Source organism: Schistocerca cancellata, chromosome 1, assembly GCF_023864275.1.
Source record: "Schistocerca cancellata isolate TAMUIC-IGC-003103 chromosome 1, iqSchCanc2.1, whole genome shotgun sequence".
Taxonomy (NCBI): domain Eukaryota; kingdom Metazoa; phylum Arthropoda; class Insecta; order Orthoptera; family Acrididae; genus Schistocerca; species Schistocerca cancellata.
This window is the reverse complement of record NC_064626.1, coordinates 521,878,771-521,903,523: the sequence shown is the minus strand read 5'-3', so window position 1 is coordinate 521,903,523 and position 24,753 is coordinate 521,878,771. Positions and strand designations below refer to the sequence as shown.

The following is a 24,753-nucleotide window of genomic DNA, read 5'->3' as shown; positions in this document are numbered from 1 at the left end:
TGCCGATTCTGAGCGGTCCAGTCGGCATGTTGTTGGGCCCATCTGTACCGCGCTGCATGGTGTCGTGGTTGCAAAGATGGACCTCGCCGTAGACTTTGGGAGTGAAGTTGCACATCATGCAGCCTATTGCGCAAAGTTTGAGTCGTAACCCGACGTCCTGTGACTGCGCGAAAACCATTATTCAACATGGTGGCGTTGCTGTCAGGGTTCCTCCGAACCATAATCCATAGGTAGCGGTCATCCACTGCAGCAGTAGCGCTTGGGCGCCCGGAGCGAGGCATGTCATCGACAGTTCCTGTCTCTGTGTATCTCCTCCATGTCCGAACAACATCGCTTTTTTTCAATCCGAGACGCCTGGACCCTTCCCTTGGTGAGAGCCCTTCCTGGTGCGATCGAACCGCGGTATTGACCATCAAGGCATGGTTGAACTACAGACAACACGAGCCATGCACCTCCTTCCTTGTGGAGTGACTGGAACTTATCGGTTGTCGGACCCCCTCCGTCTAATAGGCTCTGTTCATGCATGGTTGTTTACATCTTTGGGCAGGTTCAGTGACATCTGTGAAGAGTCAAAGTGACTTTGTCCGTGATACAATATCCACAGTCAACGTCTTTGTTCAGGAGTACTGGGAACCACAACAGTAATAATCAAAAACTTAAAAAAATCAGTGTTTTTAATTTACAAAGCAATATGACGTAAAATGAAGAAGACCGCACTGTGCAAGCGCGCATGCTAAACCGTACAGATCTGGAGGAGTCCCCCGAAGTATCTCCTTTTTCTTCGTGTATACCTGGGGAGTGCCTTTTATGCTTTGACTTATTGTAATGTAACATGGCAGTTTTATAGCAAGTTCCAGAAGGTATGTAGAATATTGTACATATTATATATCCATCATACGAATTGTAGTTTCTCCCACTCCCTTATTATTTTTGTTTTCCTCTTAGATCAGATGATAGTAGCATAAGACTGTTGAAAAAGGTCATCTTGGAGCAATAAAAGTGTTTACACTGTGATCGCGGTATATGAAGTGTGTTCAGTTTCAGAATAGTTGTGCGATGCATTGAATTCGATTTAAGATAACTTGAAGACTCTGTTGAAAGCTTAAGTTTTTCACTCTTGCCCTCTCCCCCAATAATTAGTTAAAGGACATATCATAGATATTGTAAATATTAAAGTTATTCTATGCCGAATTTTATGGTTGTGCTATGTGTAAGTGCACTGTAAGATACTGAAATATAGCTGACGACTGAATATTCATTTTCCTCTATTATGCTGAAATTATGCTGCCACTAAAAACTTCGTTATTCCATTGTCAGAATGACTGGACTGGCGTTTAACACGAAAACCTGAACACAGCGATGCAGCTTCGAAATTCAGCGAAGGGGAGGCAGTCGCTATGAAAGATGAAAGTGGCGGAGTAAGGAAATCGATGTACGAAGTTAAAGCGACTTCATCTAAGAGTGGCATTGCCAAAAGTGGCGTCAGTGACTCCTAGGGATGGCGATTATCGCGGAAATAACCGGTTTTCGGTTATATTGTTTTTCAACGCCCATTTTTAACCTGGCTGATAAAACCGGTCAAAATAATTGTTTTCTGAAGTAACGGATTTTTGGTTTTTTATTCCTTTTATTTCCTGTAATAAACGCACAAATCTAATAAAGAATGAAAAATTTGGACTCCCTCACATTTAAAATACATAGAGTCAAAATATTAAATTAAATATACAAATAAAAGAAAACTTAGTCCGCACTCTGTTTGCTGCTTTTCTCGAAAAGTGGTATATGATGAATACTAAAAAAAATTATTGCGTATTCTGCTATTGATCCTAATGTTTTGAAACTCTGGTCAAAAACCATGTTGTAATCGAGAATCATACCACTATTTGTGCATTACGAACAATAAGTGCTAAAGGATGAAAACTGGGGTTGAAGAACTCTTATTTTTAGTGTTAATTAGTCCATTTCCAAGGTGTACAAGCAGATATTATGTAGAGACAGGCAGCAATCAGCTACTTTCTATTTTTATTGTAAATTGTGAATGAAGTGCTCAAGTTTTCCCCTAATATGATGCAATTTTGTTGTGGCTCCTCCTTTTTTTAATCTCTTCAAGCAAATGGAGCATTGTACTTCACTGATACCTGTTTTCTGTTGCTTGTGCCTTTATCCCGCGATTTCGCAAGGTCGGCATTGTTAGGATCAGATTTGGTAAGGTTAATGTTAAGGGGTGGCTGGATGACCTTCCTGCCGCCACCCCATACCCCCCGGGTACCCCAGCTGTCTGCGTCTAGTGTAATCGATGGAATAGTGTGAACGTGTTCATATGTCTGCGAGTCGTGTAACTGAGGCGGAACGTGGGGACCAGCACGGTATTCACCTAGCTGGATGTGGAAAACCGCCTTAAAACCACATCTAGGCTGGCTAGCACTCCGGCCCTCGTCGTTAATCCGCCGGGTGGATTCGAACCGGGGCCGGCGCGCCTACCCGTCCAGGAAGCAACGCATTAGCGCTCTCTGCTTACTTGACGGGTTGTACTTCACTGATACCGCACGTGCCAAGTACGTGCGTAATACGGGTGGTGCCATTCTGCAATAAAGCTCGGGTCCGGCGACGACAGTGGGAAACTACCGTATAGACCAGTGGGGCAAGTCTTGCACACTGCATGTACCCCGTGTATCACCCAATAGGCGATGCCACACGATAATAGATACATTATTGTCACAGCAACGCCGTATCAACTCTTATGCTTTGTGTTCGGTGCTCGTTACTGTCGTTATTGTTGGTAAAATAGCACTAATCGCTTTTCCAATTTTCTGTTACAACGCAGTATTTCAAAGCAACGGAAGGTTGATGCATGAAAAATTACTTGTGACTCTTCAAGCTTTCCCGGCACATCTGTTGTAAATAGTCTTCACAGGTTTGCCGCCGGATCACGTTGTGCAGGGAATTTGCACAACGTGACCCGGTGGCAAACCAGTGAAGACTATTTGCAAAAAATTACTTGCTTTTTAATATAAAAAAGAGGTTTGTTTAAAAACCAAAAATTTTAGCCCTGCTGCTATGGCTAATTGCTCTTACGGTTTCTTTACCCGGTTATTAGCAAAAAAATAATAAACACCTGTTATAAAAAAGAGGAAATAAATGGCGAAAAATACCGGTTATTCAGGACTAAAATATCGGTATCGGTTTTAACCGATAGATTTTTTCCCATCCCATGTTTACACCTGCAAAATCGGTGATGCCACTCGAGGGGCGACCGAGCGGCACCACTTAAGCTGCATGTGGAAATTTGGCCAAAATTGACTACTCGTGATGGATTCGTGTCACATGCCTGCATGTAAATCAGCTGCCAACTACTTCACTAGTGGCCCAGTGACGTCAGTGGTCAAGCAGGTATATCAAGTGCGGAGTTCTAAAATCCTGAAAAGTGAGTATGCTGCAGACTGCGCACGTGCAGAAACGGGAGTATGGCGTCGTCTGCTAACATCGGAAGTTAACCTGTTCACCCAGTGCTGAATCCTATGAACGTAATGGTTTTCGTGCTTTTGTATCTTCTTAACTTTTATTTTGTTGTTTGCTTTGTTTTCGTGACACATTTCGAAAGTTACAGGAGTACTTGGTAATTTTTCCTGAGAGTCTTCTTGTACCAAATAAATGAAAGAAAAATATTGTTTTCTTATTTTACAGTGTCTGAACGAAAAAAATTGTGTAAATAAGGACGTAAACAGATGGAAAAATGTTAATTAATAGATTTTATCAACAGCTAAAAAGTCGGATCTGTTGAATGATAATAACAATTTATGATGTTACGTGGCGCGTAGAAACAAAACTAGGTACAAAGGATAAAGAAGCTTTTACTACCTTCTGAATGTTGTCTGTTTATATATATTTTCTCAAAAGAGAAAATAATTGTTGATATTTTGAAACGTTTGGCTGCCGTGTCCTAGCATAGGGTAGACGGAAAAAGTGGGTTACAGGTCACAGTCTGATTCCCGAGCGGCTAGGAGCAAATGCAAAGACAAGGTTCCAGTGATGACAGATTGATTACTAGGATCAGTACCGAACACAGTCACGGGGCACCGACGAGAGGCGTGGATTTTGGGATTCTTGTAGGGTACTCGCAAGAGGCTTAGGTGAGTGAAAGGTGTTAATAAACTTATTTATTCTCTTCAGACTAACTACTGCACTTCAGTCTAATTCGGAGCACAAGAAAAACAAAGGATGCGACTGGTTGCACCGCAGAAGTCAGTGTCTTCAGTCCCTGGGGTGATAGCTAACACAAATGGCAATCACCAGCAGCATCGCAAAGTACAGACATTGACAGCAGCAGCCAAGTGAGAAAACAGACTAGTCGCCGTTCACTCGAGCCTGGCGACGAGCGACACAGAGTGGCAGTCCCAACTATCTATGTGAGAGCTCTGAATACAAACAACCTAGGTTTTTAAAGGATTGTGGCGGCGCACTATTTCTACCTATCTATTAGTCGGTCCAACAATCCACCGACACTTCACAAACATCGGCCAGTCTGACATGGGGCTCTGCATCTCCCTGGTGCCTCTGGCCAACCACATTCAGATCCTCCTCCTCCTCCTCTGTAGGTAGAGGTGTTCCTGGCCTTTCCGTTAACAGACATCAAGTTTGGTAGAACAGCATTCAACTGAAAGCTAAATGTCACTGCCCGTCGTTTCACGGCTAGCAACAACAGTGTTTAAAGTCAATTGGTCCCGCCCTGAGGCCTCTCGTGATGGGGACCGCTGTTCCAACAGTTTTACTCATTTCCCATCACACTCTAACACCTTTGAATCCACTGCCATGGCTATTCTCAGGAGCAAGTATCAAGCTTGCTTCTTCTGGTAAAACGTCCCTGTTTGCGACCATTGTCTAGTGTGACATATTGCAACCGTGTCTAGATGGTGCATGAAGTTACTAGTTAAATCTCTGAAGTGAAACTTCTACCCTGGGAGAGCTGGCCAGTGCGTCTACGAGTTCGCAGGCCCCTACTGTTACTTTTTACCGCTGGAAAGCTGGAGGCTAACACTCTCTCGATTGTATCTCTGACTACCTATCCTGGAATGCCCTCCCCCTTTCCAATAGCCTTAAGCTATACGACGTACATGACAGAACGGCACTTTTGCTATTCCTCCAGTGCTCGGCAGTGGGGAGACTTTACCATTGGCCTTTGTGGAGCACATCCACGATGAACTTCGATTTGGTAGTTCCTTAATGTTTGTTGCATAAAGGATTTTTTATAATACAGGAGGTCCCTTATCATTCTTTTCGACGTTCGGATTCTAAACTGCACAGCATACAACCCTCATTGACGTGCTTTTTTGGCTTCAGTGTGTGTGTGTGTGTGTGTGTGTGTGTTTGTGTGCGTGTGTGTTTGTGTGTGTGTGTGTGTGTGTGTGTGTGTGTGTGTGTGTGTGTGTGTGAAAAAGGCCACTCATGACAAGCAAGACTCAGCGCTGTAATAATACACCAGGGGGTATTTGTCACAAATAGTTGATTGAGATAAGAAAATCCCTCACGTAAAAGGTACCTTTATGTTAGAGCTTGGATAAATAGCGGTGTTCATATTGGAACATCGCTGTGAGCCATGCTTAATAAATGAGCAATGAAAAGGCGATAAGCCCCTCGATAATATCTGCTTTATTTTTCTTCGCTTGTATGTGTGTAGGCATTTTTATTGATGAAATACCTCCCGGGCCTGCACTGCCAGATCAGAAAGACACGACTGTCACATATTACTAAGCGATATTGTTTAATTTTTCTGCCACTATTCCGCGATTATTTTTATTTACAAGGAGGAGAGATTTGAGTGTTTCTCGTTGGGAAGGTGTTCTCTAGTTCCTGTTCGTCGGCTGCAAGCGATCAGTGAGTCTTTTCACGAGGTTCGACCATCCCTGGGGAGCTGAGCAGTACAGCGGTCGGCTACAAGGTTTGGTTGGCTATAGGAGCCACACGAAAATTGGGCTTCAAGGTCATCTCGCCGTCTTACAACATTGGCAGTTTTTTTATAGTGGTAATTTCAAATATTTGTTAAAGTTTAAAAAAGAGTATTGGGCAACTCTATTTTTAGCCTAGAATATGATAGAGGACTTTGCAAAACAAAATTCTCACTATCTGCTAGGGGAAAAAAAAGAAAACCAACGTTACAAGAAATTTTGGAGGAAAATAATATTTTACTTCAGCCTGTGGTAGTAACAGAATCACTAATATAATTGGTTATTTCGGAAATATAAAAGTATTCTGAGATAAAAAGTAAAATATTATAAGAGGTGTGAAACTGTGCCGACTGCATAGCGAAAAATGTATTCGCTGATGAATTTTCGTTCTGTAGAGCTGCGAAGAAACTTCCTGCGAGAAAGTTGTTAAGAAAACTACAAAATTTTTTTTGATAACATTTCGGTTTTCATTATTCTATCGTATCACGCACAGACGTAAATTACTTACGCGATATTCCGTGCGCAGCAGCGCGCAAGTCGTTGTAGGCCGTCGCCAAGAGTTTTGTTCGTCGCCAAGAGTTTTGTTCGGACTGCTTGCTTTAATATGACCGAGAATATTCCCTACATTCCGAAAATATTTTACTGGCTGCTAATACATATCCTTCGTCAATGCATCCGTCACTCAAAACGCCAATATCCGCTACACAAACGTAATTGTAGTTATTTTGAAGCCAATATTTTCACCGAAGTCGAGCAAAATATTTGTTCGAAAGGTTTTGTGAAACCCATGTTTTATCTAAATTTGCTGTAAGCCTATTATTCTCAGCACGCAATACATGCTTCGTACACAAAAACCTTGTTCTTACTACTGCAGTGTCCCTGCCTTGTGTTACAAATTAGTCCATCATTACAGTTTCTCAGTTAAAAACCAAATGGGCGGATAAGACAGTGCATTGAAGAGACTGGCCAGAATAACCAATTTTATCACGGACATTACGCTAAATTTCTATAGCCATCGGATACTATCCTCCGTCATACTAAAGTAATACAATTCTATGTTCTAGCTTTTTGTAAAAGTCGTCAAATATTATAGATTTCTATGCTCTTCTCAAGTGCTGGGACTGTTCCGATGTTACTGCACTGTTTATATATACAGTCGATACAGAAGCACCACAACGTTTTGTCATTTTATGAACTGGATTACCGTTACTACGCAATAGCCAGTAAATCCTTCTATGAAGAAAAGGAGTTAAATTTCGAATGTACAAATAAACCGAATGCAGTAAGATTATATCCGAATGTAAAGACATTCGATAGACCGTTTTAGGAGAAACTGTTGTCAATTAATGCAGAATTGACAATCTTATTTTAATTGACAGTTACTGTCAAGTGAGCTAATCGCCACCAGTTGGGATAAATTTATCAGACGTCTACTGCAACGGAAAAACATTCGCAGTTTGTCGCTATAACTGAAATGAATAGACAAACATTTAAATCAAGTCAGCTTTTTACATAGATGGCACTTACGTAAACTGAAGAATCTTCTGGATCCGAGTCTTCAGATTCACTGTCGCTTGTTCCAGCCAGGTGTATCATTACAGATTCCACTACGGTGTCTCCTAAACCCTGGTTGAAGAAATCAGTTTCTTGCCATGATTCTGCAGGTTTTATGCACCTCTCCCAGTCCTGGTGAGTAACGTTATCAAGAGCTTCGTGTGTTAGCTTCTCGACTTCAGCAAGTTTGAAAGTAGTATTTCTTTTCGCTGTTTCTCGCTTTATTTGGGCCCATATCAATTCAATGTGATTATTCTGGCAGTGATACGGTGGTAGACGTACCACTTGGAGTCCCATTTTGTTTGCCGGTTGATCTAATTCGTAAGTCTTTTTGGCACCTACGATTTCTTACTTAGACAGTAGCCTTCGTTTGATCGATTGAAAATGAAACATTCTTTCTCTTTAACCATTCCATAATATCTGCCTTGCGCCAATTTGAACGATGCAGGTTTTCTATCTGAATGGAGTGGTAGCTGGCGCTACGCACCACGATAATTGACCCTTCTTCCAGCACAAACAACAGTCGAATAAACTAATTTTTAAAAACTTATCCATTCATTTCTGAATGGTAATCGGATTGGCAAGAACTTTTCCCACCACGAAAAATAAGTTTGGCCTCTGGCACGAGGCCTGTGGTTAATGAACCATCGTGGGCGATGATTAATCGGCCACCTTTACCAGTAGGCACTTTCAAACCGCCGTTTCCTTTGGAGTCGTGTCATATATACTTATTGGTGTGGTTCTGTGAAACCCAAGTTTCATCCAAGTACACTACAGGCCTGGTGTCTTCAGCACGCAAGAAGTGCATTGTACGCAAAAACTTTGTTCTTGCTGCTGCAATGTCTTTGCGTTCCTTTAAGAATTTCCGTCTGTCATTACAGAGGTCAGCCTGTATTTTTTTGACCATTGGGTACTCTCTTGTGTCATAATATCCAAGTACAGTTCTACGCATGAACTCTTGGCTAAAATCGTCAAAGGCGGTAGATTTTCGTTCACGTTCATATCCCTTGCTTGGAGAATCGAAACACTCATTCATGTCTGGAGATGGCCTACAGTTGCTAGGTGACACCACACGCTTTAGCGGTATGTTTACGAACTAGCGCAAAATTTAAGTTATTCCTCGCTTTTTCATTGTCGGCCAGATCAGTAAAAAACTAGTACATTCGATATGATAATTTTCGATTGCTGATGAATGGTCGTTCCGCCCTTTACGCACACGAACCGGAGTAGTACTATAAGTAGGCCTTGTTCATGCATTGTTGCTCAACACCGAATACACGACAAATCACCTTTCTAAATACAAGGTGGGCGAATCACATCCCGCGGCCCCTGCTGGAGGCAGGTAGCGGCCGTGACCTTGAGGAATCTACTTTCGTGCCGGCCACCAGTGCCCGCGCCTGCCCTCCCCGAGGGCAGCGAATTCTGTGTCTTTTCGAAAGTTGGAAATTGTGGGTGAAGCAGAAAGTTTCTGGGTATTTGTCTACCGGCTGCTGTCTGGTGGTGGTTGGCACACCATAGCTGTTCTGAAAATGTAAGTTTCGCGATTGTGTAGCGCGAACCACATTCTGAGCAACTTACAACTTATTTGATCTGCCAAGTAATTTGTGTTGCCTATTTGATTATAATTTTTAGTCTCATTTTGTGTCATTAACCGTGAATTTAAGAGCTGCCCAGGTGGCGATATCGTATTGGGTATTCTCTGTATAGTCTTCTAATTTCTTACCCCCTCCACACACACACACACACACACACACACACTGTTAGCACTTTTCTGTGTCATTTCTGTTGGTACTTTAGGGAATTTTTTTGTGCATTGTTAAGAAGAAATAAAAATCTGTTAAGACTTGCCCTACATTTAAGATCCTTTAATTGTCCAGCAACTCTTCTTCAGTTGGGCGACTCACAAATAAGGAAAATAACCTGTTGTATACCAAAGTAGTTGTTCTCACTATAGCAGTGTTCTCTTTGTGTACTATGGCCAAACCACAGAGTTTATGAAATGAAGTGCCAGTTATACTTCAAGACCACACATATGCGAAAAGGTTTATCTTCGCCATAATAAGTAATAGTGGATCCCAACAAAAATAAATTTTGGAAAGAGCAAATGTTTGTGGTCGTTTGATTCGGTCTTCTGGCGGAAAATTACCTGACACAATTAAAGGCCGTGAATTTTTTTCACTGTTAAATAATATTCAATAACTTTCATGAGAGTTAATAGATTAAGCAGAAAGTACTCATATTTAACAGTATTGTCGGCCATTTCTACAGACGTCTGCATTTTTCTGGCTAATATTCTCCATTTAGAATACAATGTTCCAAATTCGCACTCAACAGTCCTCTAAGCTGCTGATAACCTAATGTTGAAGTATTTTTTGTTAACACTTAACTAATATCTTCCTTGGGTTTTAACAAACCAGTACAAGTGTGTAAACTTTGTAGCCGAGATGACAAAAGATGTAGTCGCCTGTCTGACAAATGCAGAAGCAAAGCTTAAGCCCTAAATGATCCACATCTGTACTCTGCAGGCTAACTTACGGCGAGTGGTGGAGTATTCCTCTGGTACTGTCGTTTTCCTCTTTCCCTGTCCCATTTGCAAGTGGTGCTGGATAAGGACGCCTGTCGATTAACTTCCGCATTAGCTCTAATTTCGCTCATTTTTTCGTCGTGGGTATTTTGCAAAGACATATGTGGGAAGAAGTAGTGTTTTGCTCAATTCTTGTTGTAACTCACGCTCTTGGAATTTCAGCAGTAATCTTCTCCATGATACACAAAGCCTCTCTTGTAGCAACTGTCGCTTGAGTTTATTGAGCTTTTGCCCAACACTTCTACACTTACTAAGCGACTCCGTGAGGAAAGGTGCCATTCTTCGTTGGATCTTGACTGTCTCTCCTGTTAATCAAACTGGTAAGGATCTTAGAGTGGTTAACGATACTAAAGAGTCGGTTGAACGAGTGTTTTAAAAGCCGCTTTTTTTGTGGGTGCAATACAGTATCTTCAGACTCTTCCGCTGAATCTTGGTCTTTTCGTACTATTTGTTTAATGTGGTCCTATCACATTAATTCTTTCCGAATGGTTACTCCTTGGTATTTTGCGGTAGTTACTTTGTCAGTTACAGGCCAGATGTCCTGCGAATACACATTACGCATTTTTAATGCAGTGGTTTTCATTGCCTTCTGCATCCTCCTGCCGTTGTTCATTCCGCCTATAGGGGCAGTTTCGTACCTCAAGGACAAAGGATTTCCTTGAACCTCCGTCCGCTCGTCCACCTTATTTGATAAGGCTGTTGGTAAAATGTGGGTGACTTATTATGCTGGAAGTCTTCATCTGTCAGTGCTAATTATTAATCAAAATTTAAGTGGTGGTGAATTGCAAACCTGGAACGGAGGACATTTCGATTGGTAATCAAAGATGCTACCCCAACACTATGGTTGAATTGTTGTGTGTGTATTAGATAGCATTGGTAGAGGAAATAGAGGAGATCCAAAGAAGAGCAGTGTGTTTCATTACAGGTTCATTTAGTAAGCACGAAACCACTGCAGATGTGCTCGGCCAATTCCAGTGGTACACACTGCGAGAGAGGTGTTCTGCATATACCTATGTGCTTCCTCTAATGTATGTCTCGAGAAAGACCGTGAAGGTGAAATCAGAGAGATCCGAGCTCAGGTGGAGTCGTAACCAGCAATTGTTCTTCTTGCAGTCCATTCACAACTACAGCAGGAAAATGGAAGTGACAATGGTATACAGGGTAACCTCTGCCACATGCTGTAGGGTGGCTTGCAAAGTAAAGATGCAGATGTAATGGTCCGATATCGGTCCATTGGGCAACTACGGAATTCACCTCTGTCTGTCGATTTTACCTCTATAAGAATAACACATCGAGTCTTACCTCTAAGAAAGTTCTGATTCCAGTCACAAATTTGGTCCAGTACTTCATAAGCTTGCATTTTGTTCATACACTGACACTGAGAACTGTATTGAATTGTGAACACGGTGCCAACATGGGCTACTTGTATTAGTACATAGCACTACAGCCAATGTAATTTCCGAAAAATTACCAATATTAACATGATGGTATCATTTTAGCGTTCAGCTGGCAAAGGCGTACAAAAACGAAATAAGTTGTAACATTTACTTACAATTCCTTAAGCGATTGAAACTACTGCATAACATATTTTCTTTACAGCCTAACTGTAAAAGAACAAATAAACTGTATCTTTCACATTATAATGACAAAGAGGACACTTCTCGCATTTTTCTCTGAATTTGTCATTTCCTCTTTTTTTGCTTTTGGTGGCAAATGCTAAGAAAAATGAAACATTAATGGCACGGCATCTGGCTTGAGGTTTCTTCTGATACTCAAGTCCTCAGTGTTAAAACATTCATGTAACAAATTTTTGCTGCCTATTTTTGTGTGATTGTTCATCCTGTATGAGACAAGTGTCCAAATATTCTTTGATGCGCCATCACTGGGAAATATTGATGTGACATAAAAAGATTTTACGAAACATACACATAATAAGTGTTATCATTGAATTCACAATGTTTGTATATAAATGAACGCTCTCAAATAGAAGACCTTTCACATCTGCTCATTTATAATGTCAGTCCTTAGTTTCAACTTATAATTTATTGTCTTGCTCTCAAAAAAGTGCTCGAAAACCTTTTGTGTTTTTAAAATAATTTTACCTATAGAACACAATATTTCTTCCTGTCATATATTTTTGCAGACTATAAAATGCTGCACAAGGCTTAACTACCGTAATAAGAAATTCTTTATTGAAAACACTGCAGTAAATAAAAATTAATGTTTATTCCGAAACATTAGCAGAGGAACCTACCAGTTGGCTGATAGAGGTATTGGTCACTGTGATGTTGGTTTCAGTGTGATGTCAAATGTGATTTATATTGTCTGTGGTCCAGTGTTCTCGTCTACAGTGTCACTTAACTATGTTCAGCACCTCTACTAGTCTTTTTGTACCTATCAGAGACAGAAAGTGTTAACATGATTACCATCTTGCTTGAAGATGGCATTTTGCTTTCTTGTTCTTGTTTGGAATGTGGTCAACACAGGAGCCTAAAATCATAAAGATTTATACATTCTCTCTTCTTCTATTCTTTCTTTCCAGATTTTTTAACTGCTTCTCCCTTTTGTCTGCTTCGTTCCTCAATGCGAATTTTTGTGTTTTTGCTTTATTCTTTTTCTTGAACATCATGGCAGTGTGTAACTATTATTTCAAACATTTCTCGTTTGAACATATTAACTAAATAATGTAAACTCTTCTAAGAGTGTTTAATTGGAATATTATTTTTGGTATTGGAATACTGGAAACATTGTTCTCTTATTTTTTCCACTTCTGCAAAAATATAACACATTTCTTCTATGTTTGAGCCTGAGAGTTCTGGGATGTTTTTATAGAGATCTTGATTGCTTCTTAATGTGTAGCTGCCATTTTAGTCACTATAATTTTTAAAGATTTTTTATGTCCTCTTTCTCTGTTTGTAGAATATGCATTATTTGGAATGTAGCAGTACACTCAACTGACTGAACCCTTTAGGTTTTATTACCACACTATAGCAGCTACTTTTCTCATTTTTTAATTGCAGGTGCCATTGTAGAGCTGGTATGCCGTCTCAAGTTTTGTAGCTCTGGCATCTTTTGCACAGATACATTTCTAGTTCTGGTATCATTTACATTGTTAATTAAGCCATTTGTTTGAATTATGGCCCTATGGCATTTAAATTTCTGAACTTTACTGGTTTTCGAAAACCATAGGACCTCCGTAATAGCGCCATATGGTCAATGAACGTGTTATTATTTTAAGGGAATACTAACTAAATGCAATGAATGGTCATAATAATACTAAGAAGAAGAAGAACACCTACAACAACAATGATGGCAATGTTAATGATGATGATTAATAATAATAAACTCCACCAACCTGGGTCTTAAAAGTTCCGAGGCTGCCTGTCATAAGCAGTTAAAACTGATGGACACACATTTTTGCAAACTGCTAGGAATAGCCAAAACTTGGATATTACCAAATCCAAAACTAGGATAATTTCAACTGGATCACACAGCCATATCTAAAAGGTATCTCGTGGAAATTATGAATGTTAAAGTAATCAGAAATGGGGATTTTGATTCAGATCATTATATCTCTAAAATTAAAATATGATTTCTCCCATCTAAAACAAAAAATGCAACCAAGAAAGTAATTAGATACAATTTCACTACAGGTAATATTACAGTAGGAAATATTTAAAAAAATTTAGAGCAGAACAAAACAAGATGATTGGCATGAACTCCTGGTACAAATTACTAAATCAGCAGAGAAAACTTTAGGACTGGCCGAGATTAAAAAGGAGACATGGTGGAGTGGAGTGTGTGAAGAAGCACTAGAACAAAGAGCTCAAAGTGGACAAAATAGATATGTTAAAGAAAACAACATTTAGAAGAATTCAGAAAAAAAACAGAAACCTCAAAACTAATACGAAAAATCAAAAGAAACTCTGCTTGTGGAAATAGAAGAAAATTTTACCAAAAAGAATACTATAACTTTTTTACCAGACTTTTAAACATGTACTTAAAAGGTATCAAGTATCTGTTTCAAAGATGAAAATGGCAAAATAGGATTAAATAGCAAAGGAAACACCAAATAGTAGCCAAATTTTTTGACATGCTCTTAAAATCTCCAGTTCCAACAGTTAACCTGGAATTTCCAGCAATACGACAAAATCTGTAGGAAATTCTCCCCCCCCCCCCCTCAACAAAGCAAGAAATTTATGAAGCCATTGAATCACTCAAAAACAACAATGCAAGTGGTGAAGACTACATTACAGCAGAATTATTGGAATGGTCTGAACCAAAGATTATCAATGATCTACAGCTGCTTTATGCAAATAAGCAAACCTATAATGGTATGATTTATTGATTTCAAGAAAAGCATTTGGTTTGGTAGACAGAGAGACAATAGATAAAATCATTAGAGAATTTGGTGTGAAAGCAAAACTAGCAAACATATTCATGACACTCTTAACAAAGGCTATATCTAAAGTTAAATGTACGAAACAACTATCTCTGCCATTTGAATTAAAAACTGGTGTTAGACAAGAGGCAGTTTATAAACTTTATTGTATAACTGCATTCTGAAAAGAAAAATTAGGATCTGAAATTTTGAGCTAAAGAATCACAAAATTGAACCAGTAATTCTAGGAAGAAGAAAAATGAAATTAAGGTAAACTGCCTGGGTTCTGCAGTACTTTCAGAAACTCTGACAGACACAATTATTCAAATAAATCTTCTGGAATAAATAGCAAATAGAACTGATCTGAAAGTTTCAACTGAAAAAAGCAAAAATTCATGACAAACATAAAAAATACACAAAAATTCATAAAACACAAATTGGTAAAATAGAACAAATTGGTAAAATAGAGTGAGTAAGTTAATTCAAATATCTTGGAGAAGTGATACAGCAGAGTGGACTAGAGAAATCTGCAGTAGATATAAGAGTTAAAAATAGAGCGAAGGCATTTGTTTTGACAAAAAATGTTTACAACAAGAAATGTATATCTACAAAAATCAAACTAAAACAATATACCACAGTGGTATGACCAGAATATTTATACACATGTGAATGTGTAAGAATGAACTATGAGCTGGTCAGAGTAGGGGTACTTGAAAGATGTATAGTTAGAAAAATAATGAATGCGACACAAATTACAAGTGGCTCTGAAATTAGAAGTAATGAGGAGATCTACAAAAATATAGATAAAATATCATAAGTAATGGCTACAAGAAGATTAATCTTTTTTTGGACTTCTCTACTGAATGGCTGAGAACAGGCTCAAGGAAAAAAAAATTCCTATATTTCTGGAAGAAGAAATCAATGATAACGCGGATTACAGAAATAAGGAAAGATCTAGAAAGAAACAGCATTAAAGAATTGGAAATAACAGACAAAAATCTTGACAAGAATAAAATATTAAATTTGGAAAGCTTTCAATGTAGAGGAAAAAGAAATCGAGAACAAAATGGACAGAAGATAAGAATAGACAACATGAAGAGAAGATGGAGTACTGCAAAAATAGAAAACAACAAGGAAAGAATAGGAGTTGAAGTTGTTATGTGATCCTTGTTAAGGAAATTGCAGAAAAACACCCTACCCTGGATACAAGCGCCAATTTGCTGCTGCTTTCCAATCACCAATGAGAGTTTACCTACCAATCACTTACCACAGTACCACAGGCAAAAGAAACCCAATGCACTAGCCACCTACTAGAGTTGCCTTTAGATCAGCCACCAGGGTAGCACAGGCAATAGTGCACCATACAACCACCCTTCCACAATTCCTCTTCAAATTGTCCTGTGATGTCTCTGATATGTGGTGTCGGTAGCCACCAGATCCCAAAATGACAGTTCATAAAGCAGTGAACCACCCTGGAGAGGACCACAGCAAGTCAGTCAAAACATTGGAAATCTGGCTGTTTTAATAGTTGCAATTACTTGGCCCAATGTCCAAACATATTTTATCCAAAATGGCACTGGCCATGGATGCCTGTGAACTTATACACATGGGGATCTGCATCTGATATGAGGTACAGCACACATTAAAATTGTGTGTTATTGTATGCCTTACTGTCTGGGATGTCAGCAACCTGCGGCTCATTTTTGAAAATTATTTTCTATACCCTGTTAAACTAATTGTGCAATCAAAACTTATTCTTCGTCATATGCACTTCTAAAAGATAGCAAAAGCATAGTGTTGATTGTTATAAGTTGGAAGGCATAGCATATACAGAAGATATGTCAATGCTAGATGTGAGCCATTGCTGAAGTAAGAAGGAAGAAACTTCAATCGGCGTGGAGCCTATTTTATACACCAAGTGTAAAGGTGCAGAATTCAAGTAGTTGACTGATGATTTCTAGCTTATTATTTTACCATAAAACTTAAGTGATGACCAAGGCCCTTCAAAACATAGTATGATGTACTTTTTTTTCTGGTGAGATAAGTAGGTTCGTGATGATACTGGTGTTCATCACAGATCATGATACAGCATTTCATAGCAAAGTACTATAAAAAATTACAGCTGCTTTTGGCCCACCAGTAACATTTGGAGTAGAATGCCCTGTTACAACTTGATCCCTGACCAAATTTATAACATATACTTGGAGATTTTAATATAGTATTTAATAAAAGTAAACAGCATATACTCCCAAAGAAGGTAGAGTGTAAGGGTCATGAATTCTATAAAATTTTTCAGGAACACGCAGTCACAATCAATGAAATTATTATTACAACTTGTCAGTTTAAGAAGTTTTTTTTTAAATAAAGAACTGGATGAGAATATTTGTCTTAACAAAATTTTCACCATTTCTTTTTATATCTGTTTCACACTAATGCAATTTCAGCTTCACAGCCATGTATCAGGCGCAAAGATGAAATAACACATCATTCTGACATGTCACACATTTTGTGGTATCATTAAATTATCCGCTTGTATAAACCATTTGCCACATTTCAGGATATGAGTTGAGAACAGAAATACATAATACAGCTGCCATTGTGCACGTAATTTGATATATGGATGTCATGCGTGCATGTCACGGTATTGTATTGATCTTCATATATGCAAAACAGTGTGTTAAAACTATTTTTGCTGGTCACTGTATTTTTCATCTATACTCATCTCCTGTAATGTGACGACTGGTTTCTAAGACCAAATATACATTTTAATAGTTTGACAAAGACATGTCATTCAGGCATGTCCAATAGTGTGCAATAAATTAGTATTAAAATATTCAATCAAATGGTGGATGTTCTACCTGACAGGAGCAGAAAGTAATAATATAAATTTTTTTAGTCCCATATTATACCAGTTGTTTGTTGTATGCAGTGACGAGACACTCGGTGTTAGCTGGGATAAATGTGTAGCAAGAACTGTAAGAAAGAGCATAACATCATTTAAAAAAGTAGCAACACAGTATGGGGACGACAAAGAATTGATTTAGGCTAAGCTAGTGGAGTTTGCTGTCTGCTATATTCTTCAAAAGAAGATGTTGGTGCGACAAGGGTGGTTTTGCTATGGCATCTTCTGCTGAAGTCTCTTGTAATGTATGTACTGTAGTTGTTGAACGTTTGTGTAATGTAATATCCACTTTGTGTAGGTAAGAAGTGTAGTTTCATATGATAATTGCATTTTGTGTAGTGTATCCTTCTCTTTCTTGAGGAACGGCACATAGAATTTAAAAGTATGAAAGAAATATATAACAATAATTTTCGCAAAGTGTGGTATGCATTGTATGTACAGACTTATATTACTAATTAAAAATAAATACTTAAATTAGTGGACTGGACTACCAGCTCTATTTGTAATTGTATGATGACCTTTGTACCACATTGAAAATTTATTATTTCTTGTAACAACCCCCTCTCCCTTTTTTTGCGGGTTCATGGATTGCCAAACTTCTTTAATATCCCACATCATTCCTTACATTCCAGACTCAACAGAGGCTGTCCTCTCCTCACTCTTAAGGAATGATTTCTCCCATGTAGAAAATATTGTGAAAAGACTGACCTTTCCAGTCTTCGTACACTGTTCACACACTTCCATTTTTCAGAATTTGTAAATGCCTAGGAAGGCTCTCATGTGCTCCTATCAAATGGTAACATATTATGTACTGATTTAAGTCGATTCCTTTTCACTGGCATGCTGTGAATGTTATATGACTTTTGTGAAATACTGTTGAACTCTTTACTCACCTTTTTTTATTTTTTAATGATTTCACTGATCAAATCTTCAAAACAATTAAAGAATATAGATTTCTGACATACAACTTATCACTAAATAAGATCTAGCTGTTTTCATAATAACTTATAATCTCTTGGGCAATTCCTACATTTTAAGAGTAAACAAATCGTGTTTTTTTTTGGTGTTACTGTGTAAATGCAAATTTCATTTTCATTATGTTTAAAATAGTATAAGAATTGTTTTGTGGTTTTCAAATATGTGAGTATGACTTTTAAAAATTAGTAACTTTTGCTTTTACCTGCACTAGTTAGTATCTTTTGCAATGTGATAATGCTCACACCACAGTCTAGTCTCAATATTAGCTTATTTGAAGTGATAATTTGTCACTAATATTTTTAAAAGAAATATATATTTAAAAAAATAGATTATTTAGGCAGGAAGTGTTTGTTTCAGTGTTCGAGAAACTCATCAGATTGCCGAAGCTCAACAAGAGAAAAATGCCAAGTTACGTGAAGCTTTTGGTATCTCTGAATACTTTGTCGAAGGCAGTAGTCTGGATCCACAGCGTCATGTGAAAGAGGCACAAGCTAAAGCAGCTGCAGAACAGAACAAGAAATATACTTTGGTCCGTACTCCCAGTCCAGAGCAGTTATCGTCACATACTGGAGAGAAGGCCAAGAAAAGAAAGAGAAAATCCAGAGACAGGTACAGTTACCTGAGGGTACCATATCTTTATCCACTTAATTTAATAAATAGGAAAAAATAATACTAAAGTGATACAAAACACAGTAAGTTGAATGCTAGTCTTATCTGGCTGTTATAGTCAGTTGGTTATTCAAAATAACCATTACCAGCATCCAGACATTTCTTACAGTTGCCTGTATTAGTCAAAGTGCCTACATACCGTCCTGTCCAATTAGTTTTACCTGCAATTGCATTTTGTGGTAGTTTGTGTTCTTGGCTTAAGTTTTTCCATCAGTTTTGATTTTCTGCAACAATAGTTTGCCAGAAGCCCATACTTGTTGCAATCATACTGGGACATTTTTTGAATGAAACAGCAGTCTACTTTTCATGTTGACTCATAAAGCAGCACTACCAGTCAGTGGTTTAGTAAAGGTGTCATTTTTTTTTTATTTTGTGCAACATTCAGGCTGCTGACAGCTTCACTTTTTCTGTATCTGTGTAATAGAGCTGTATGAAGTGCTCTGGATTTTTTAATCACACCCTTTTTCATTTTTACTGTCACCTGATTATTTCCATTTTTATGTTTTCCTTCCTTATTTCAGAAATTGTGTTATCTTTGCAAGATTTTCATCGGAAATACCATTTTTGCCATGGTTGTGGTGACACTACGCCACTGGAAATAATGGTTCAACTTTCCAGCCTGTTGGTTAGAGAATACTATTAGCTGTTAGAAAATTATTACAAGATATGTTCTAACGTGTATCTTTAATATTTGCTTGCCACTAGATTTATAAAACTGTAATAGATCCATGTAATATAGACTTGTTTCTTTGTGTTTTAGTTCCACCAGTCCTGAGACGAAAAAAGAAAAAAAGAAGAAAGCCAAGAAACACAAGAAAGAAAGGTATATATCAGTATTGAAGTTAAACCTCACAGTAGGGAGATGTGGAAAGTAAATTAACTATAAAAAATTCTATTTAATTAGATTGTAGTAAATTGTTTATTAATTATTATTTTTATTCTACTCCCACATACATTCTCTATTAAAAAGAACAGTTGGAAGGAATTATGAGTGCCCAAGTAGGTAAGTTACAAACTAAATTGAATTAAAGAGATATTCATGTGTCAGGAAAAGGTTAATATTTGGGTTTTGTCACTTAGTGGCATAGAATTATTGACATAGTATGAGACAAAATAATTTCCTATGTAAAAGGAAATATATAATGTATCCTTATTCCAGAATTCTGTTCACACAGAAAAAATTAATGAGACTATGCATTTTTAACTGTCATTAGAAAATACCTCTCAGAAATGTAGCTTCTTAATTACATGACCTGTTTTAAGTGTTTCCACATAGTGCTTTAATACAGAAAGCTAAGCTTAACATTGTTCCATAATTACAGTTCATTTTGTAACTAAAATTGTTTTGGAATGAGTACAGATATTCACTTTTTTTCAACCAAATCATTTTCCATTATTTCTAAAGTAATATTAAAGTTTTCAGCACTTAGCTTATTGTTAATTCTCTGTTCATGAAACTGCATTTTTCCTCATGAAGTGACACCTATTAAGTAGTGACAAATAATTAATGGTCTTGATGCAAGGACTGTGTAAGACAAAACAGTAGAGCCCATGCTCCATGATCAATATACACCTCACCTGAAAGCTAACCTGTTTGGAGAGTGCCAGTGTAACTGCTTTTTGTAATTTTTTTGATTTGTCAGTATGAAAATGCTGTTTTTGCTGACAGCATGCATGTAATTTGGGGAAAGGGGGATTTAGCTAATTATGAGATTACCCATTTATGTAGCATTGTGGCAGCAGTGATATTTGTTTTACTTCAGTGTAGATTTTTTCTGCTCTTGAAATATTGTGCAAAAAGAAGAGTTGTTTGATTTGTTGACTACAGCCTCACGTGAAATATAACACTGCTGATTCTGAAGAGAGATTGGTTTAATCCATCTACTGAGTGTATAAATTCAATCTTCAGTTTTAACGTGAGATTAAAATTTGAAACTACTGGAAGTTTCGGTGAATGACAGGAATATTTAATAGCTTGCAATAAGAGCTTGATTGTTTATGAGTTGAGTTCTGCATTAGTTTAAGACCGCCTATTCCATCATTCACAAGGTCCATTTATAAATTTGCAAAATAATTTACATATGATTGGATTGTGCCTTTTATCATTCTTGGAGTTAATATCACTTAGTTCCTTTTTAAGAATAATTACTATTGATTGAGGTTACAGGTTTCTTGGAGAGTCTATATTTTCAGTTTTTGTTATCGATTTAGAAGAAATAATAATTGTGCATATTCTGCAGTAGAAAGGCTGTTGGTAAGGGGGGAAAAGAAAAAAAGGGTGTCTGCAGCAGTCACACTGGCAGCGTGAGAAGTTTCTGCACTATACATGTCTTTCAGAGCATTGCTATACTCCAGCTAATGACTCTATCTCTACAATGATTTCATCTGTATTAACTTGTTTTAGTTATATTGATTCAATATTGTGACGCATTATCGCAATAGCAGGTGTGGAGTGTTTATTGATCTAGCATGCTACGCTGCTTTGCTATATTTCAATCTTTTGTCAAGTATTTCTTTAGTCATTATATATATTTATATGAACTATTATATATCATTTCAAAAAATGTGAGCTGTGTTTATTTTTTCACTCTTCTGTTTCCTACATGTTTTGTCCTTAAAGTTGATTTTCATAATTATCTGCATAATTTCTAAACGTATAAAAGAAAATATTGTTAATACCATCTCTCTATTTTTCTGACAAGTCAGTCCTTGTTGATGGGTTGATAAGGTAAATAGTTTGCCCATAATATTTCGTTTGAGTAAATTTCAAAAAGTTCAAAATCTTGAGAGGCACATCTCTTTTCACACCATCATAAGAAGAAATCTGTTTTAAGCAAGAATGAGCTATGTAGCGCACATTTGAAGTGTTTTCAGTTGTAGAAAGCTTTTCCTTTTATTTTTATTATAAAATCTATTCTCTTTCCCGGTCAGTTGCAATGTAAGATACTTAATTATTGTGTAAAATTTGAGGTTTACTAATCATGGGCCACAGAAATACACAATTTTGAATAATTCTGTGAATATACATTATTATTTTTGTTGTTATTCTTTTTTTATTTAGTTTACTGCCTCTGTGTGGGTCACACTTCAATAAAATTGTGTTCTGTCATGTATGTACCATGCATTTTCGGAACGAAGTGTTTCTGATGGGTTACATTCTCCAAAATTCAATGTATTTTGTGGGCATATAACTGTCATTTTCAAAATTTCCTGAAGCATACTCACCGTAAATGTAAAATGACTGTGTGAAAATTGAGATGATATCTTAGCTTGCTTCCCAGCTGATTTTCTTTGTTGTGTAGATCTTAAGGTAATTCCTGTGAGTGTTAGATGGACTTATATTATGTTATTCAGCAGTGGCACCGTTTTACCACTCAATGTAATAGTATTAAAGACAGGCAGTGTGTACATACGAAAGGCAACATAATGACGTGAAGAATGTGATTCCTGTGGACGGATAGTACTGGAAGAGGTTGTCCATAATTATGTACAGTGATGCATTTGTTTATTTCCTGTCTGGATAATGTGAAATGAACATTTCATTGTTCCATTAAATCGTAGAAAATTCTACTGCAGTCCCTATTATTGTTGAAGCTTTTGGAGGCACTTGCTTGTTATCAGCTACAGTTACCTAAAAATGATTTTTAGCTTCATAAATATTTTATTTTTAGTCTGTAAACCTTTTGATGCTTCTGTTTCCCCACAATTACTTCTCTTTCAACAATAAATGTAAGAGATAAATTGATGGTCTGGTCGTTGATTCCACTTTAGTAGACATGGCCTCCAACTCCTTCATAAATCATGTTGAAGCAACTCTCAACAGGTAACTGATCTACATAAAAAATATAGACATACAAAAACAACAGCAGCAACAACAATAACAGCAGCAGCAACAACCACCTCTTGGCAATTGTCAAAAGAAGAGTGCACTTGGATATGACTTGGAAGATAACTTAGATGAGTCAGAGCACCTGAAAATACCCAAGACGAGGTAAAACTCAAGAAAGGACAGATAAATTTCATAGCAACACACAACACATATTTCATCATACAACCAGGGAAACTCGAAATTTTGACAAATGAAGGATCACAAAGAGATTCTAATAAATTGGCCAAGGGTCATCGAACTTTTTTGTTGTATAATGTTTGATGAACTTGCTTCTGTCTGGTCTTGTTTAGTATCACACAACACACAGTAAGCAATTGTAATAACAAATAAAATATTAATCCTGCACTGTAAGAAATGAAAACAAACAAAATATCAGCATCCAACAGATAGCCCCACAGGACAGCTGGCCACCTGAAACTGCGGTGGAGTGCAAGGGGGAAGTGTATATCCTCAGGTGTTCACTGCAGCTGCAGGTCTCATGGTTTTGGTTGAATGCATGCTGTACCTATCTCACGAACCTCACCCCACTACTTTCATCGCGGCTTCATTTTTAACAGACTGTGTCTTAAAACTAAAGATGGCCCTCTTGATAACTTTATTTAAAAGAGAGAACGAACGGTAGGTTGAATTTCTGCAGGATTTAACATTTCACTGTCTGAACACTAGCTCACAATTAATAAACAATCTTATAAAATTGTGACATTTCCCGTTAACTGCAAATAGGCTTTAACACCAGATTGGCAGAATGGGGTCAAAATACTTTTCTCTTCAATGTCGTATCCAATTCTTTTACTTTGTTCATGAAATAATAAGACTTTTCATCATTATTCTCCTCTTTACGATGGTTATAGGATTTACGAAGTATTTATATTTTCTTGGATATTTTATTCAGTTTACCTAAAATGACAGAAGGTGTCATTTGACACTGATTTAATTTCTCATCTGAATGTATGTAGATAATCCAACAGTGAAATGGCAACAATCAACAGCCAAGCAGAGTTTTTGCTGCTTGTTGTTTTGTCTTGGCATGTGCACATGCCAATATGTCACAGTTTATATTGTTTCATTAAGATAATATTCTTTGCCCATGAAAAAAAATTTAAAATTTAGATGAAGAGGAAGACATTGTGAATGGGGAGGTACTAGCAGAGGAGCATTCATATGCTAGTTTGTGTCGATACAGTTGAATGCCTCCACAAAGGTGGTCGCTAAGAAATGTGTGAGAGGTTGCCAATTCTTCATCTGGTTGGATTCCATTAGGAACTGTTCTGCTCAGTGAGTGTGAAAATGTTGTAATCAGGGATGAACACTGTAATCAGTCTCATATAAATCTATATTTTAGCTAGATTTCATTTACAGTATAGCCATCATCAGTGCACTTAGTAGCGATTCATGTAGACTCAGAAAGCTTGAATGTGTACATGATGTTAAAATGACTTTAGCTTGCCCATAACTCAATTCACACTCATATGCAGACAGGTTAAAGTTGTTTTAACAACATTTGCACATTAAAGCTTTCTGAGTCTGTATGATTTACTGCTACACACTCTAATGATGGTTATAGTGGAGCTGAAATCTAGCTAAATCTGAAGTAAAATATAGATTTATGTGTGACTGATTGCTAAGTTCATCCCTGATTACAGTTCTTCATCTTCCCAAAGAATGTTGTTACCTAAGGGAGGGAAGAGGTCCCACTACCTACACTTGTCAAGTACACAACACATTGATCAAGAGTTTTCAGGCTTATTTTTGAGAAAGCAATACTGCCTCTTGTGAAAAAATTCAGAGATTCAGATGCTCAAATGGCATTAAGAAACAACAATTGGATTGTGTCACTTGAGGAACTGGAAAAAT

At 37.5% G+C, this 24,753-nt stretch overlaps 1 protein-coding gene across 1 annotated transcript in view; it reads left to right on the top strand.

The window, feature by feature from the left end:
* LOC126179177 (serine/arginine repetitive matrix protein 2) overlaps positions 1-24,753 on the top strand; it is a 273,657-nt gene that overhangs the window by 158,524 nt on the left and 90,380 nt on the right. The window contains exons 4-5 of the mRNA XM_049924590.1: positions 18,699-18,950; positions 19,771-19,833. Of these exons, the coding sequence (XP_049780547.1) occupies positions 18,699-18,950; positions 19,771-19,833 (315 nt within the window). The remainder of the gene's footprint in view (positions 1-18,698; positions 18,951-19,770; positions 19,834-24,753) is intronic.